At 38.4% G+C, this 18,952-nt stretch overlaps 1 protein-coding gene and 1 long non-coding RNA gene across 2 annotated transcripts in view; one reads left to right on the top strand and one right to left on the bottom strand.

Moving 5' to 3' along the window:
• LOC110482909 (uncharacterized) overlaps positions 1 to 18,952 on the bottom strand; it is a 97,832-nt gene that overhangs the window by 21,657 nt on the left and 57,223 nt on the right. The gene's annotated exons all lie outside the window — the stretch shown is intronic.
• Positions 1 to 18,952, top strand: part of PDE11A (phosphodiesterase 11A) — a 107,717-nt gene that overhangs the window by 53,925 nt on the left and 34,840 nt on the right. Inside the window, exons 10-12 of the mRNA XM_077785065.2 lie at positions 645 to 695; positions 18,569 to 18,715; positions 18,819 to 18,926. Coding sequence (XP_077641191.1) covers positions 645 to 695; positions 18,569 to 18,715; positions 18,819 to 18,926 — 306 coding nt within the window. The remainder of the gene's footprint in view (positions 1 to 644; positions 696 to 18,568; positions 18,716 to 18,818; positions 18,927 to 18,952) is intronic.

Raw genomic sequence — 18,952 nt, 5'->3', positions numbered from 1 at the left:
CATGGACCAGCACAGCTCACCCCATGCACAGCCAGACCACCCTGGTGGGCCCAGAACACAAAATGGCTCTGGCACCTTCTGCAGTGCTTGCTCAGCATTAGTATCAACCCACAAGGATAGAATGTACTACATATTAATGGCTGCATACCAAGAGGTAATAAGAGCATGTGTGCAGTACTCTGTACATTTTATTTGATGCTGCTCTCTGCAGATGGTATTGAAGAGAATGTCAGACACAGCACAGAGGTGCTGATATTTGGATGCAACTATGTGACACTAGTATAGGCATTAAAGCTTTTCAGTATAGCAAAAGGCATTATTAAAAGTCCATATATCTACTGTTACTTTTACATTAAATTTTTTCTCTTTGGATTGTAGAACTTCAGGAGAACAATGTAGGAATCCTTATAACATTAAATTACTTACTGTTCATTATTCCCTATAAAATTCCCTGCAGCATAACTGTCAAATATATGCCTGATAACCTGTAATTAGCTATTATATGCTGTCAATCAGAACAGAATTATCACACAAACACTAATAAAATTTGCTTTAAACATAACTGATTAGACTGCAGTACAGAGCCCTGATATTGCTACTTGACATATGTACAAAAATGGTTTTTATGTTTTGTTCTGGGGCAGGTGTTGTCTTATCATGCAACATGTTCGAAGGCAGAAGTGGATAAATTCAAGGTAAGATTTAAGTTTTTAATGTACTGATTTCTGGAACTATAACTGTAAATTAATATTTGTCTAGATTATCTGAGAGAAGTTTTACATCATAAGCAGAAAATCTGAATTAAAGATTATTTACAATGGATATATTACATGTAAGGCTGTCAAGCAGGGAAGGTGGAACATTTCTTTCAGAGCTGCAGTGGTGGGTGCACAGCAGCAAAGTCCCATTGTCCCAGCACCAGCTACTGGAACTGCATGTCAGTGTGGATTTGGTGGCCTTCTCAGCAGGAACCATCACAGGGAAGTCATACCACGTAGAACATGAGAGAGAGAGACTAGAGAAAAAGAAAAGAACTCAAGACTTTACATGCATAAGCTATAAAGCTTGGAAGCTGCTCTGTATTTACTAAAAAAGTGGAGCATTCACTATCCAGGCTGTGCATAGGCTCAGGGCTGGACGGGAAGGTGAGGGATCACCTAACTCCTGTAAGTGCCCTTGGCAGAATGTGAAAGTGATGTGCTCTGAGTGTAGCATTAGTAGGGACCAATAATTACATGTTCTCACTGAATCCTGCCTTGCCATGGGCTAGAAAGTGGGTGGAACAGTGCCCTTGATCTTTCATCACTGCCAGCACTCCAGTGCTGCTTTTGTGAAAGACTGTTTGTCTTTTCCTGCTTGAAGAAGCACTTGGGAAATTTGGTGATGCTTCCCTTGGCTATGAGGAGGCAATGCTGGTAGAGAGCTCCTCAAAGCTGTTTGGGAGGCTCCCAGGGTGGGTATCACTGCTGGTCTCCTGGACACACTGCATCAGAGATGGTAGCGAGGTCTGGGAAGAAGATCTGGACTCTGGCACTCCCTGCTCTGGAGCTCTGGCATCTGTCTAGCTGAAAATTAACTGTTGGGTGGTTATTTTGACACTTGACTGTCAGGCTGCAACCTGCTTTCTGCACCATGGGGATGCCTGTGGTGAAAGGGGGAACACATGGCTGGCATAGAGCTGATCCTGCTGAGTGATCTGGGCTGAGGAAGGGCACCTCCTGCTAGTTAATGAGTTTGTAGGTTGTTGCCCAGATGATCATCCAACACTACAGGAAGTACTTCTGTGTGTGCAGTAAGTTGCATTCAGTGTTTGGCAAAAAGAACTGAACACTATTGAGAAAGAGGAAAGAAAGGGGTAAAGGACCATCAACTTTCTGTTTTATTTTTGTATTTCCATTTACCTTAGACGACACATCTGTAATATAGTTTCTATAACTCTCAGGAGTCCACCAGCATCTTTGTATGTCCAAGAGGGCCATACTTGATTGATGTCAGCCATTGAAAGACAGCTCTCCTTCATAGCCTCTGTAGCTGAAATAACAGCCTGCTATGTTACTCTTTGGACTCAGATGCTCATGTGATGAGAAGCTATTCTACTTTTTTCCCCAGGTGACTTCATTAATAGATAGACCAGTCTCCAAGTAAGAAATGTCTTTTTGTTATCCATTTACCTTGAAGGCATGCAACTATCCATTTAATGGCTAATAATAAGGTAAAAGGAAATGAAAAGCATTTTTTTATTAATAACTCCAAAATATATAATTCTAAAGTATATATGTCTTACAAAGAACATAGATGAGAAAATAAGGAACATAACCAAGCTGTGCCTAAAGTAAGTTAGGCTATTTTTTAGAAAAATTGTCCCTTTTCTATGTCTATATCTGTGGCAGCACATTTCTCCCTCTCTCAGGATTTTTCATAGAGGTGCACAGAGAGAAATGAAAGAGAAAATTTCTATTTCCGCTCCTTGTTTTTCTCATATGGAATGCATTTGGAGAATTGTTTACCTGGAGTGAGTGCTTGATTGGATTCTGGTAAGGATTGTTTGAGCCTGATGGCCAATCCAATCCACCTGTGTGTGGATGAGAGAGAGACAGTGTAGTATGTGGTTTTAGTATCTTCCTTGATATAGTATATTAATGTATTTTAGCATAGTTATAATAAAGAAATCATTCAGCCTTCTGAATTGAGTCAGACATCGTTTCTTCCCATTGGGTTTGCCTGCATTTACAACATATATCCAGTTGTCTCACTTTCAGTTCCTGACAAAATTACTCTGAAGTAGTTTTTGTTAATGCTTTTGCACCACTGGATGTAAACAAAAGAACAAAAACCCAGAGACAATCAGCATGTCTTGTGGGCCTGTGACACAGAGCTCATCCCAGAGAGGGCCATCCATCTGTGGGATGAAATTGCTCCCATCCCCCTGCTTACAGTCGGCCTCTCTGCTGAGGTCTCCCAAGGCATCCTACCCTGAAATCACTGCTCTTTTCCCTGTTTGTTATATCATTATATTTTGTATAAATCCTTTGTTATATTAGGATCATCTTCTAGACGTGACTGGCTAATAAACCATCCCTCCCTCTGGGGGTGTTTGGGGCTAAATGTGTCCCCTCTCTCAGTGGTGATTTATTGGCAGATGTCAGCGCAAATGTCTGTTACGATTGACCCGATGTCCTGGTTCAGTCAGAGCAGAGACACAGACATGACAGAAACATCTAAATGAGAGTGATACCAGGAGATCACTATTGGCTTCTGACTGACACAATACCCAGAAGTAATTAATGACTTTGGAGTGACAATACATTTGAGTTGACAACTTCTCAACATATTATCCCAAACATACTGTAACTGGACCACAGGATCTTGGAAATAATTACATATTCTTGTAGTACAAGATTTTTTTCCCCTCTTTGTAAGTTTTCATAAAATGATTTCCCATTAATTTTTATTTGCTCAGGATCTCAAGATCTCAAGATCTCCACTGGCTTTTACGAATGAATTATTTTATTTTATTTTATAGAAAGCCCAGCAAGAGGAGCAAAAGTGGATTTTACTTGAAATTTCATCAGTAATTTCTTACTATTATTGAATGAATTCACAAACACATAAATTCACAAATATACCCATATTTTAAATAATTAAGCATAATCACTGTGACCAGGTTCTGTAAAATAAATAACATTTATTTTCGTTTCTTGTAATCCCATCTAAGAATTAATGAAGAAAACTCCACCTTAATAAGAAACCCTTAAGATATTAAACCTTTCTCCAGATGTTTATCCTGGAAAAAGTGCAAAGCAGTATTGCTGGTGGAGCTGGAAAAATATAGAGGAAAATTCTCAGTATGGAACAATAAAACAAGAGTGTATGGATATGGACCATGTCATACAATTGGATACTAAATATTTTTAGATTTTTTTTTAATTTTCAGGTTTAGGTTATGATGGCTTCAAAAAAGATTTAAATTAAATATACTGTTAAATTCACAAAAACTGCATGATATTTTTTGGGGTTTTGTGATATGTGCCACATTACTGTGATAGGTAGATTTCTGATACCATTCTTGCAGGTACAGGAAGAAAAACCAAACTTTACTTTTCATGGGCATTTGCAAATAAAACAAAATAAACATCACCTTGAGTGCACATTTTTCTGAGAATGTCTGAAGTCTTCAGCCTGATTTATCACAATACTTCTCCCTTTCATCTACATAACTAAGCTAAATTCAAACTTAATTTTGGCAGGGTAAGCTAAAGCAATGCACCATCCAATCATATCAATATCAATATTAATTTTATTTTCAAGAAGTTAGAAATAGCTATGATTTTAAAAGTTGTGGCAACTTAGTTCTCCCTTGTATTTTAGACTTAAAAGACTATTCTGTCATTTCTATTGCGTACTAGTGCTATAAACATTTGTGTCATTGAAATAGGTAAGGCACTTGAGATCTGATTAATCTGAGATTGAAGCTATCCTATAGCATCCTATAGCAAACCTGTTCCAGGTTTGTTCTTACTGAAATTCAGGTCCTGCAAGCCTAAATATAGTTCTGTGTTAGACAAATATAGATACATGAGTAAAGAACGCAGAATTGTGTTCAGGGCAGGACATTTATAGCAAGAGTTACTGATTTATGAGACAGTAATGAACAAATCCTGTGGCTTAGCAAGCAGCCCCACAAATACATATCACCTTTAAATTTCACCAATGTAGTTTCCAAAGAGAATATGTAAACGCTGTCCTATTAAGGGAAATGTACAAGAAGCTATTTTTAAGAAGCAAGCCTAATTGCGCAGCTGTCAATGGCATAAGCCAGATCAATATTTAATGACTGTGATGCATTATTTATAGCCCTGGGAGAGATTCCCTTTTTTAGGTCAAACAGCACACAGGAGAGATACACAATGGAAAATAATGTATCACCTGCTTTACAGAATCTTTAATTCAAAATGTGGCATGAATAACAATTTCGGCATTTCTCAGTTTTGTAGCCTGAGATGTGGCTATTTAAGATCTACTCCCAAATAGAGAGGCTTTTGTGTGTTTCTTAAAAACACTCCTTTAACTACAGAATGATGAAAAGAGTTGAACCAAAAAAAAAAAAAGAAACAGCTTTTAAGACTGCTTCTGTATATGACAATGTAAATGGTTTAATCCATGAAAGATGATGGATCTATGTGAATTTGATTCTTGGAGTGAGTTATGTATGATTTAACTTCTGTTATTCATACTTTATGCACCCTTAAATATATAACAATGGGCAGCACAATGAGAACAAATTAAATTTTTGTACTGGTTTTATCTTCAATATTTGAAACAATAGGGAAAGCATTCCTTGGCTATGTTATTCTCTGCTGTGATGTCATCTCTCAATTAAGAACTACTTTAATTAGTCTTATAAGCTTGTAATTAAATAATTTTTAGTAGTTTATAGTAATTACTTCATAGTCTTCCCCAGTAATTAAACTTCCGAAGGGCAATCTGGCCTTTGTTTTGGACCATGTGTAAAACACTGCCATAGGGCATGGGGGGTTATGCCTTGCTGCTTTTTTGTGGCACTGCAGTGTCCATCAGTTTGGGATCCCGTGTTTCCCAAAACCCACAGCACACAGTCCCAGTGCAGCTCAGCACTGTGAGCCGTGGGCCCCGCACGTGTCAGGGGAACACGAAGCTCTTCACACGCTGCAGGATTTTCCAGATGGCCTCGAGGGCTGCTCACACTCACTTCCCTTTGGCTCTCACTGTAGGGTGCAGGCTGGCACGGTGCTTTTCCCTAGTGCTATCTATTCCAGCTGCTCAGCCTCCACTGAGAATAGCAGCAATAGGAAAAAAAATAAAGAAAAAATTTGTGGATAACCAGGGCTTGAGTGTTAATATTGAATTGTGTTCCCTTTTACCCTTTTGATAAAGGTACATGATCACAAGATGTAAAACGCAGTTTATTTCTCTGTTTTTCCACATTCACTGCCCACGTAAGACAAGAACTAAAGCACCATGTTAAGAGTTTCATAGTTCATCAAACCAAGGTCTTCTTTGTATTACATTATTTTGTACACTTTGACATGTGCCCATGTCTTCAGTTGTCATGGAAACAAGAAGTCAAGAACACATTGCATACACTGAAAATTATAAACAATGATAAAATAAAATACTGAGTGTTTATACTAGTTTCTGAAGTGTGAGGCTGTCATCTGACTTCAGACAAGTGCTTTGTAGTTCAATTTTTTTCCAATTTCAGTGAACAGGGAATGGCATGGAGAAGTGGAGTAGAGAGATTGTTCATGGGTTTTTTTCTCATAAAATGTCTGGATTTAGAGACATCAAATGAAATTAGGGTGGAGCTTTGAATCTGATTAAAAATCTTTCTTCAGCAAACTTGCAGTTAAAACTACGTGACCTATCAGTGTAGATAGAGTTAAGAGAGTTAAAATGAGGAATTGGCAGAAGGAAAAGACAAATTGAGACTGGTGTTCTCCAGGTCAGGAACTCCAATATGCAGCTCACCAAAGCAGAAAGGAGTACACCAGGGGGGTATGTTTTTTTCAGTTCAAATAACATTCTCTGAGGGTTTTTGCTTTTTTCTTTCATGAGGTGTTTTATCAGAAATAAAGATAGTCAGATGAATTCTGCATGAGAGGCACCTTTCAGGAGTTATTTCTGGAGCTGTCCTGCTAGACTGATGCAATACTACAGTGCCTACCCTAATTCAAGGAATAGTAACTGAAAAAGCTAGTGGGAATTCTGAATTTGGTTTCAGAAACTTAAACATTCAATTTTATTAAAATTTCAGCATGTGAGTTTATTGGCTTCATAGGTAATCAAGATGAGATTAAACTGCAAAACGTCACAGGGGGTTCCTCTTGTAAAATTTCTAAAATGGCAATATTTATTATATTTATTATTATAATATTATTATATTTATTATATATTATTATATTTATTATATATTTATTATTTCAGGTGAAAACATAGAGCTCCTGGAGTAAAACACTACCTTCCCTCCAGGGCAAATGGAATATGAACTTTCCAGGATGCTGTGGAGGGAAGATTCACAAGGAGTACTTCAACCTGCTGAGGCTCAAGCACTGAGCTGCCCCTTGGGTGCAGCCAGCCCTGCCTGCTGGCTCTGGAGGGCTTCAGGGGAGGCTGCAGTGGGTGTGAGGACAGATCTGCCTCTGAATAGTTGCAGCCTAACTGGGCGAATTCCTGGTCCCTGTGTTGTCAAATCACCTGAGCAGGGCAGGGCACTGCTTCATGGTTTGGTTTCCCATTTGCACAGAGGGCACAGAAATATTAAAACACCTGTGAAAGGTTTCAACATTTCTACTTTAGGACTGCAGCAAATTTGTGTGATGCAACTGTATTGCATTTATATGATAAGCCTGCACAAAACTTATTTATTTTCTTGCGTAGGAGATAAGTAAATCCTGTTTTAAAAGAAATCTTTCTCTTGAATAAAAACTGTATATGATTGAGGAGAGTTAAGGCCAAGTTAAGAAAGAAGCCTGGGGCCTGGAAGCTAGATAAAGCCCACAATTCAATCACATATCCATGCCCAGACAACTTTTTCTGCTAATTTATGAGTTTAGCACAAGTCACTAAATGAATTTTAAAAGTGATAGGCTTCTTTCAGCAAGGAATAGATTCTGGTCTGGATTGCTTCAGGGCAAGGGCATTGCAGAAGTCAATAAAGAACTTCTGTGGAATTTTCTTAATATTCAAAAGCAAAATATATTTATTCCAGCATGTTTATGTTACGCAGAATAATCTTTGGATATATTTACACTATAGATTAAAAAGAAGGAATCTTAAGGGCTATGATTTTAAAAAGAAGTGAAAAATCAACAGAATAAAGACACACAGTAATTAGAAATATTAAATAATAAATGACTATTTCCAAGATCAGCTACTTCATAGTTAGACCAAAGCTTAAATCTCCTCATTAAATACCTTGAAAAGTAATAAACTTTAATCAATTAAAATAACAGAAAATTAAAATATGTGCATGATCAAAACAGTCTTTGTAGTAGTTGCTTTAAAAAGCCTTCTTCTCTAAAGATGAAATAGATTTCAATTGATCTAGATCACCCTAATTATTTCTGCTATACGCTAATATTTACAGTGCTAAAATAAAAACATTCCAAGTAGTTGAAAAATATTACTGACTTACTGCCTTTAATAGTGGCTGTTTTTCAGTTTCTTAGTAATTACGCACAGTAATACAGTGGTACTTAAACAACAGACATTTTCAGCAGAGAAGTAATAAAACACTTAGGATTATTAAGTTGCCCATACTAAAAAAAGCATGCTGCTACTATGCTGCTCTCAGATACTGGATTTTTGTTATTCCCATGGGAAATCTTGTGTTTCTTGCATCTGTTTCCATACGCAAAACCCCAATTGATCCAGGTCTTGATAATGCTTAGAAAAACAAGTTAGAAAAACCAATTGTTGGAACATTGCTCCCAACTGAAGATGATTTATTACCCAACAGACCTGTTGTCTGTCCTTCAATCTGATCGGTCATCATGCTCCATCAGAATCCCTTGTCAGATGGAAAACATCAAGGCATAAACAGAATTCAGCATTGCTACACTACTTAGCCAGCAACCATGTAGAAATGATAAGGCATGGAATACATTTAAACTGCCATGCAAGCCATAGGGGTATCTGATGGATGATTAAAGAAGGAAAAATATTAACACTTGTCAAATAATAAAGTAGTGTACTTCAGTCAGTGACAGACTTAGGAATTTCTATTTGGAAAGATTTTCAAACAGGAAGAAAAACTTATCTAGTGAAGACTCATGCACTGGAAGTGGGCCAGCATAAAAAAATCGGAGGTACTTCAGTGAAAAATGGTAATTTAGGAGTTCTTCAGTGTGACTTTATCATGGTTCTTATGTCACCAATGAGGAGCAAAATATTCCCCACACAGCTGATAAGACATGCCTTGTGCCGGCCCTGTATGTGACAGCTCACTCTTCTGAGCTCACTCACTGCATTCCCAGCTGCTTCAGAAAGACCACTGTAATGTTTATGTTATCTCATGAAAGAAATAATTTTTCAAGGAAATCTATAAAAATGGCATAATACTTCACATTTTAAATTATGCCTTATTTATCTGTCCTTGATTTCTTCTGTAGCCCCAGCAAGCACCAAAACGTATTTAAATGTAAACTTTATAGTTGGCATTGATATTATCAATGTTAATTTTCAAATTAAATTATTACTATTATCAAAGTTAATTTTCAAATTAAAAACTTTGTTGTACTGAATCTAAAAACAGAAATTACTTTTTCCTTAGCATATACCCTATAAATTGAAAAAATATTTTTCTTTGTTTATTTCTGCCCTTATGCAGTGTTCCAGCTGCAAGCAGCTGTTTGTCATAAATGCATGCTTGTGTTGATTTTAAATTATTAATGGCAATATTTCTACAGGATTTTATTTTTTTTTTATATTTTACAGCAAGAAACTTAAATCTTCCCCAAAGGAAGAAGGCAGTGTCCTCCAAAAGCTTTTGACATTTCCAACACGTTGATATTAGAGCTAGAACCTTTTTATAAGTAAAACTCTCCAAAGTGAAGAAGGGGAGACGTTTTTCTGAGCTGAATCTGTTTGGCCACTGGGTGCCATCCTTGCTCCACTTTAAGGCTGGTCGCCAAGCAGCATTTCTGTTCAGCCATAAAATCCTGAAAAAATGTAATGCCAGTGCAATTTCACAGCATCATAATGTTTGTGTGTGTGCATGTGGTAGAGTATGTTCCCAACGCAAGGCAGCGTGTCTTTCTTGCACGTGTCACTGAGAGACTGGAGAGAAATATCCTCACAGGTTCAGCCATGTTATATCCTGCAATTTTTTTTTTTTTCCTTCCTCCATCAGCTGGTGAGAATGAGGCTGTGCTGAAAGGGCTGTTCCCACACATGAGCATGTAAGTGACCATGCTTCTATGCAGTATTAACTTAGGTTGTGGGATTATTTGAAAGAGAATAATTCCCTGGATGCACACTTGTTTTCTAGATCAGTTTGGTAGATAAGGGCCTGGGTCATCCACACAAAACATTATCTAGACTATATTAAGTACAAAAATATTTGTAATTGCAATCTTGTATAGGTTATTTATTGCACTGTTTCATTGGCTGCTCCAGGCAGTGTCTACTATTGGTTTAGTCTGGGCAAAACCCCTAGCAGAGTAAATAACAGCCTCTAAGAGAAATTGTGTCAGCAGTTCTGTGGGTTTAGTCTTTCAAATTTAAACTGCAAACACTTTCCATGTATGAGAAATAGACTATAGCACACACACCCCCATCATAATCTGTCTGTGTACAACAGCCTGCCTAACTCGCCTACCCCTGCTCTCTGCTGCCACACAGCTGTGTGTGTTCTGTGCCTGCAACAAGCTTGGGGCACACAAAAACAGCACCACAAAAATAGCAAAAAAAGCCATTTCTATGTATGGCCTTCATAAACTCTACTGTTAAGCTGATTCCAGTACCTCCTTGTGCTACCTTCCTCAAAGGAAACTTGTTGCTGTGAGGAGTGGTAAAGAAAAGCTATAAGCAGCATAATATATACATGTATTCAAAATATGAATATCAAGAAACAACTGCTTATGTCAGTATTGTAGCCTGTTACCTCAAAGAGTGATATATGTAAGCAACCTTTGTTTAGAGAAAAATTATAAAACTAGTAGTATGTGGGTAGTAAATAAGGAGCTAAATAAATATAGATTGAAGTGCCTATTATTTGGTTTCTTGTTGAAAGAATGGGATCTGCACATTTTGGGTTTTATCAAAAAGCTTGTGATGCTGAGGCTGTGAGTTGTGTGTGAACCAGAGGCCATGCTGCAGTGCAGGGTGCTTAGGCACCTAGCTGCTTGGGTGCTTAGGCTTTCTCTGCTGGAGGGCTTTGCGGATGAAGGGGGCAGTGGAGGATGTACATTCAGCTCTGGGGACAGGAGCTGGGCTCAGTTCAGCCTGCCCTGCAGGAGCCTCACATGGGATAAGCCTTGGCTTATGAAGCTGTAATTCTCTGGTGTGGGGAGAAAGCTCTTTTGGGCAGTCCTGAGTACTCCTAGGGAGTGATTTATGTGTTCAGGATAGGATGGCTGGATTCCTTTTAAACCTGCAATCAGAACTTGACAAAAAGTAAGGAGAAGAAGACAAAACCATACTTTAAGGAGAATAACGGAAATGTTCTCTGTAGGATTCTTGTGAAGGTACGTTGTAAGGTTGAAGGTGTTGTCAATATTGTTTATTGTCCAGCTGACACTATTCTGCTGTAGCTGTCACTCTAGCAGGTCTGAAATAGGACTTTCTCCCCAGTGGAGCAGTAACCCACTCACACATTTGCATAATTTCCCCCACCAGTCACTGCACTGCCAGCCTGATTTGTCACAGCTGCTCAGAATGAAAATTTCAGTGGCTCCCAGGAAATCCCATCCAGTGCCATTGTGTCCCTGCAGCACCACCATGGCCCCGGTGACACAGGACTGGTGGTCCTGCATGTTGGTTTTGGTGCACTGAGAGTGTGCTGGGATCACAAAAATAGTGTGAATCCAGTGCATGTTGGGGCTCTGGTGGGATTTCTGAGGTTCTGGCTTTGGGTTTTTTTTCAGTGTCTGATCTTGGCAATTCCTTCACTGTTTTCACATGCTCTCTTCCACTGTGTGCCCAGCTGAGATTTGCAGGGCACTGTCTGGGCTCTTTTCACCAAATGTGTGAGTTCCCCCTATGCCTTCACATCATGTTCACCATGAGAAGAAACCTGTCTCTGCTTATTCCACCCTTTATTATGATTTTCCTCTTCTGAGTCTTCAAGGAGGGAGCTTTTTCCTACTTTCTGGGTAGGAAAAGGCTACGTCGTATCCCACTTCCCTCACCTTCCCAAATTTACAGGGTTGAGGGGGAGGGCCAGTCCACATTACCCATTCTGCTCTTCATGGGAGCAACAAAGCTGACTTTTTGCCACCAAAACCAAGTAAAGCTTTGTGGGAAATGGCAGCCTGACACTTTTGTAGTATAGAGAAATAGTTGCCCTATGTTTGCTGCTTGTGTTTGTTTGAAATTCTGAAACAGAGACTGAATAGACCCTTTTGTACAAACTTCTCATCTGCACTGATGGTCATAAAAACTCGACAGTTGCTAGCCTGCAGTATGTGACACACTGGTTCTTTCCTAATCACCATCAGCCAAAAGGACGTGAACACTCCCCAGCGCGCCTTGGGAGATCATTGTGTCCAATGTGCATGCCCTGTAAAACCCAGTCCTAGGCTGCTGTGGTTATGGACTTTGGCCTTAAGAATAATAGATGCCTAGACCATTAATTTTTTTTATTTTATGTCTCTGTTCTTTTAAAATCAAAATTTCTTGTTCCTTTTATAGGCTGCCATATATTTTGTTTCTGTGTACTAGGAAACAACTCTAGCATCAAGGATTGATTTTTAGTAACATAATATAACGGTTTTTGTGCCTAGTATAGTTTGCAACAAAATTTTATATGTCATTTTTATCTCTGAAATGTATTATTTCTTTTTGATGGGTCCCAATTTCAGAAAGCAGTATATTCAGATAGGATTGATTGACTGATTAGAAATATTCAAAATGCTTTCTGCTTTTTAGCTATAATTCCGGGGCTAGCTTTGGTGTAATGACTTACCTTCCCTTGCCGTTTTAAAATGAAAATTGTAAGAAGACAAATCCTTTCCTAAGGCACATACAGTTTTATCCCCAAAGCAGAAAGTAAATACCATACTTTTGTCCTAAGTCCACACTGCATGATAATAAAGAAAATCCTACATGCTATATTTGATAGTGATATATTGCTTAATGGCTACTTTTCTTGTTCTGATAGAAGCAGACTAAATAGCTTTTGTAATTCTGTGAAGCTTCTCTTTTAATTAAAAGAAATATCAGCATCATACTAAGCAGTAGCTGTATTTGGTAAATGGTCAAACACAATGTTTTGAAACAAGTCTAAATGCAACTTTCCTTTTTCTACATTTCATGTCGAAAATACATGTTAAGCTGCTAATTTGCCATTTGAAGGTGGAGCAGTTGCACTACATACATGCTTGCTTCTGCATGCTTCAGCTGTAGATTTTGAAGCTGGATGCATGTACTGCATGATTCTTGGTTTACAGATGTAAAACTTTGACTAAATCAAGGAATGACCTTTTCCAGGAAAGGGCTCAGACACCTACTGTGAGACTTGGGGCAGAGTTTGGGCTTTTGATCTCACAACTGCAACCCTGTTTATCTGTAGGGTTAATCTGAGGAGGTATAAAATACACAAATCCTGTTCCACCATGCCTTTCATCCAACAACTGTTCAGATAGAAGACATTCACAGAGACTGGAACACTGAAGGAGTCTGGTAGAGCTGGCAGCTGCAAAGTGTGTTTATATGGCAGCATGAGGTTTCCTTGGCAGGGGCATAGGACTGGTTGATCTCAAAAGCTCTCTCAAACTAAACAAGGCTGTGTTTCTGGGTGATTTCAGTGTTGAAGGCAGAGCAATGCTCTTGTGATAATAATGTTAAAAAAATTATTAGAATCAAAATCAAGAGGAAAATACACATCAGTCATTTCCATACCCACTCCTCTTTACTGTAAATTTTGTAAAACTCCCTTTTTATGCCACTGTCCTGCCTCTGCTTCAGTTGGTCATTTCAAAAGAGGTTCTAACTCAGTATTGTGAAGGGCAAAGAGTTGATAGCCACAGTCTCCAGTAACAGATGGAGGCCTTTAAAAGCCAGTTTGCTCTGGGCATTAAACATCCTGGAGCTGCAACATTTGATTCTTTCTCTTTTAGAGAGAGTAAATGTGTCAGACTGGAATATAACAGGCTTTGGTCTTCCATTGCTGTGAAGAAGTACAAAATCTGTCCACTGCTGTTAATAACTGACTATAAAGATATATTTTAAAAGATGCCTGCCTGCAGCAATAAACATAAGCAAGTATTTTAGAGGCCTTTATATATAAAAAGAACCTTTCACAAATAAAAATCTTTGCCATCAGAAAATTATGTCTTCAAAATGGCTTCATGGAATCATAGAAGATTATGTGAGAGATAATGAAGGCATCACATTTAAATATTCTTCACTTTGATACTTTCTCTTCAGCTTTTGATGATCATCCTTTAAGGTTATTCAAATCCTAATCTTCTGAGAGATATTTGAGATGAAGAGATACTTGAAAAGGCAATTTTATTTCTTGTGTGTGTGTCGTGTTGTCTGAAGCTCCAGCTTCACTCCAGAGTGTACATGAGGTCAGCTCCTGACCTGCTATTCTGATAGTATGTGGACTCTGGACTCTAATAGTGCCTCTGGGATTTAAGATGTACACCACATTATTTTGCCATTATTTTGCTAAATTGGAATATATATTTCATGAGAAATCTTTTCAGGTGTTAAATATAATGAAGTTCCTTGTTACTTCTTTCCATCAGTCAGGCAGTATTTTCTGATGAGGAAGCCTTGCTGACCATTCCACAAGCCACTGTAAATAAGGCTATGCAAAAAGTGGACTACATTCAATAAGTACTGCTAGAGAATAGTTCTGGTACTGTATGGGAAGGAAGCTGAGTATATCAAATGTACCTTTTTCTTAAACAAAGCCATACTAATATAGTTATCAGTATGTTTCAAAATACTTTCCTTGCATAATATGCCCTGATGTCTTATCCACACAGGTACTAAAACTGGAGTAGAGAAATTTTAAGATGACATGGCAAAGTAGGATGTCAGTGTTTTCTGTGTTTAGCTGGACTGCTACCATGGTAGTGCACATTTTACAAAGGAAGAATGCTTTGGGAAGAGCTCACCAGTTTCTTTACATCTGATTTTATGACATTATCAAATATGGATACAGAAGATTGTGAAGAATATGCTATTAGATGAGTTAATGCAAAATCATTTAGTAAGCATTTTCCTTCTTAGGCTTTATTCATCCACAGGAGCCCAGAGGCTTATTAACACTGAACCAAAAATGTTATTTTTCTGTTCCCGTGGGCTGTCTTTTACAGTGGCCAGAATTGTGACTGTGTGGTGAAAGGCACTTTGATGTTCCACGTGTTTTGCAGTAAGAGGGTCATTAATGACATATGGCCTTTTGTGATGGCCAGTGGAAGCTAAGGCTCAGCCAGTCCCTTGTCTCTCACCTTTCACAGGTAATGAGCAGGCTGTGACAGTTTATGTGGTAGCAAAGAGCAATGAGGAAAGGAGAATCTTGTCGCCAATCTGAATTGAGTACAAAGGTGTTTTTCCTCCTTCCTGTATTCATTGTTTCCTCCTTCCTGTATTCCACGCATGCCTAACTATGGAGTAATCACAGATCTTATCCTTATGCTCTTGTTTGGAGGCATGACATCCTTTTTTTCCAAGTTACCTATGACTGATGATACTTTCCTAGTCTGGCTGCTGAGTTTGTATTTTATTTTTCAAGACCAGTTACCTTCCATGTATTCAGCCGAACTTGTGTTCCTGATTACCTTCAAGACAAATTTTTGGGTTAGTACTGGACATATGGAAATGTGACCAGAGGAGGCACATCTGGCTTTAACTTACCAGAAGAGTAATGTGAAATTTCCTCAGGGATACAAAGACCATTGAAATTGCTTGATCCACAGGGTACAAAAATTCCAGAGTAAAATTCTTAATTCTAGAGTAAAGGTCTTAATTGTTTTAGGAAAGGGGAAAATGAACTTCAAAAGGTTCAAAAATCTATAGCATTTAAGGGATTCTAAATCACTGGGGTGCTTTAAAAAATAATTTCACTGTAACTTGAAATTTAATTGCCTGTCCCCTCCTTTTGCTGTCATGGTACTTTCATCCTCGCTGTTTTCCTGAAAGAGAGTGTTGTTATTGTTGTTTATTTTAAGAAATCCACTGAAATTTTTCCTGCAGCACTGCAAAATTTCAGGGAGGGATATGTTTTAGTATTCTGCATTATTAATTTTTTTTATATCTCTGTAATTTTAAAATATGAAGTTTTAATGAATGTTCTCCTCTAAACCCTGGACTTTTGCATTTCTAGCCTAAGAAATTGAGGATAGTCAATGCCAGGTGCAGCCAGAATACTGCTGCAGCCCCACAACATATCATTTTTTTAACATTATTCAAATTAGGCTCTGCACTCATAATTCTGTTGTTTCCTTTATTACTGTTGTAAAGCAAATGGTTCTTTTATACAAATGTTATCTCCTGGCGATTAATTCAGCAGTTATTTTGGATTATGGCACTCCTGTTAAATTTAGGAATGTAAAACCTCATAAATATTTACAAGTTTCAGACTGACGTGGGAAGAAATTGTTTTTGACTTGCTTTGTTAATATCCTGTTGTTCAATTTGTAATAGATTTGGAATATGTTGTTATTTCTCCACTGTTTGACAAATGGAAAAAGAATTTTAGTGGAGCAACTGCTTCAAGTGTTCTATGTTGAATTGCAACAGGCTGATAAAAGTGTTGGTTTCCAGAAAAAAATAGCAAGGAAAAGATCTGGTTTTCTTTAAGAGGCCAAAAATTCTGAAAACCTTTATTAGATCTCACTTCAAAGTTAATGAAAATGCAGCAGTAGGTTTGTAAATATTATTTGATGAACAATTTCAGAAGGTATACTCACAATCAAGTGCTTCTCTTTCAGCTTGTTATTTAAGCTTTTCACTAAGGAGCTAAGGAGTATGATGTACAAACGTGTTTCTTCCCCAAAAAATGGTTATATTGAGAGTCTTATTTCTATCCAGTGAATGTGTTCATAGACTTAATATTAATGTGCATCTCCAGGATCCTCCAAGTCTTTGAAGAATAACTGAATGATAAAAAAGTCACAATTTTTGTTGGTTCATGAAGGTCTGGGCAGCACAGTTTCTGGGCCAGCATTCCTGCTTCACACCTAAGCACATTTTCTTTCTTTATCTTGGAAGTATAGACATAGTTTTTCAGATCTTAAAGGTGTTAAGGTGTAACTCCTGTTGGGATCATCTAGAAGTATTCCAAATATTTCAGTGATTACTCAAAAAGAGATGCTGAATTGATTCAGCCTGGATAAGTATGTTAGCAGACAAGTGAGTGTGCAGTTAACAGAGCTTGCATCTCACGCTCCAGAGGTTCTTAAGCTGTGTCCTGGGATGACACTTGACTTGATGGGTTTGCTGTATTTCCTGTAACAGTTTAACTCCCTGGCACAGTGCCATGACTTTCTGAGGTACTGGTGTGCTTTACTGGGTACTGAACCAAAAAGACTTTTCTTCTACCTAGCAAGTAAGTTAAAACCACAATGTTAATACTATTTTATGACAGGTTTATACCATCTTCTCCTACAGAAGAAGATGCTGCTAAAGCAGTTTAATATCTGCATAAACTAATTTATTGAGGTGGCACTTTGTCTTCAGCTGAAAGAAGATATTTTACATGTCAGTAATTTGTAGTTAGAGTGCAGTGTTTCAAAACACAAGTTCTCAAAAAGGAAACCATAAAGTAGAACCATAGAACCTGTAACAGTCAAGGTGAACTTAGATTACAGTTGCACAAACTAATTGGTATTTTATGCAAGTGTGTAGCTGGATGTTCCACACCAGCTGTGGATTTTAACTAATTCAGCATTGCCCAGCTCATGGCCTGTGGGCTGGATCCAGCCCCTTGGAGAGGCTTCTGACCCATCACCCTCTCTCACTGTGGGAGACGGACAGATGCTCCTTCAGCGAATGCAGCCCCTGCACCTGCCCTCTCTAGAGAGAACAGCAGCAGGTCTGAAGGGGTGTAAGGAAGGTGAAAGAAGCCTGGGAGGCTTATCAGCACCTCTGCCTGGCTCATGCAGGTACTGCTACTGAGCAAGCCACAGCACATCTCTGTGCTCAACTGAATACATCAGCCATCACATTCCTATCTTTGTGTGCACAAGAGCAGCTCATTTCTCTCTTACAAACAGAAGTCCTGGTTATACAGACAAAGCAAAATGTAAGGCTTTTGCTGTTGTTTACTATAAAATCAGCATGATGAAAATTCTTTTCTGTTACTTTGGAGAGTACTTCTGCTAGACATTTCTTGGCTAGCATTACTCTTCTTCTGGTTCTATGTGTGTGTAGTGAACAGCGTAAAGCAAAGGGTACTTGTATACTTATGATTGTGAAAGCATTTGGATGAAGAAATTCTGCAGAGCAGTATATTTACTTTGCAATTCTAAATGGTAGCAATTAAAATTCCCAGCTTCTGGCTATCCAGATGTTTCTTGCATTATAGAACTGTAATTTGCATTGGAATATATTGTGTTACTGCAGTGGCTGTAAAGTGGTCAGCTTTCAGTCTAAATACTGTATCAGGGCTCCAGTTGAGATGGTGAACATATTTCCTGTTCATACCAGGTTCCTCTCCTTCCCACTGTTTCCACACTCTGTTAGCTTGACTTGTTTCTGTTTCTCAGATGAAGACTTTTACTGCTCAGCATTTGAATCAAGCAGGGGATGTATTGGCAGATCAGAACTGATGTACCGTTTGTTTCTTGTAAGAGTGAAATAAAGGAAAAAGGACGGAAGTTTAGAATCAGAAATTTCCCTTTGGCATTTTCAGGCAGCAAACATCCCTCTGGTGTCAGAGCTTGGCATTGACGATATCCATTTTGATGACTTCTCGCTCGATGTGGATGCCATGATTACTGCAGCCCTGCGGATGTTCATGGAACTTGGAATGGTTCAGAAATTTAAAATTGACTACGAGGTAACCATCTGCGCTGCAAATATCTGCTGCTTTTGTCTTGGCACTGCTCTGTCCATTTGTACACATTTAGTAGCCCTGCTACAAATTGTACTTTGCATTTCAGACGCTGTGTAGGTGGCTTTTGACGGTGCGGAAGAACTATCGAATGGTCTTGTATCACAACTGGAGGCACGCTTTCAACGTCTGCCAGCTGATGTTTGCCATGTTAACTGTGAGTACCCAGCTACACAGCCCCCT

The sequence above is a fragment of the Lonchura striata genome, chromosome 7 (genome assembly GCF_050655825.1).
Source record: "Lonchura striata isolate lonStrDom1 chromosome 7, ASM5065582v1, whole genome shotgun sequence".
In the NCBI taxonomy this organism is placed as follows: Eukaryota; Metazoa; Chordata; class Aves; order Passeriformes; family Estrildidae; genus Lonchura; species Lonchura striata.
The sequence above is the reverse complement of the archived record's forward strand: the minus strand, read 5'-3'. Positions and strand labels throughout refer to the sequence as shown.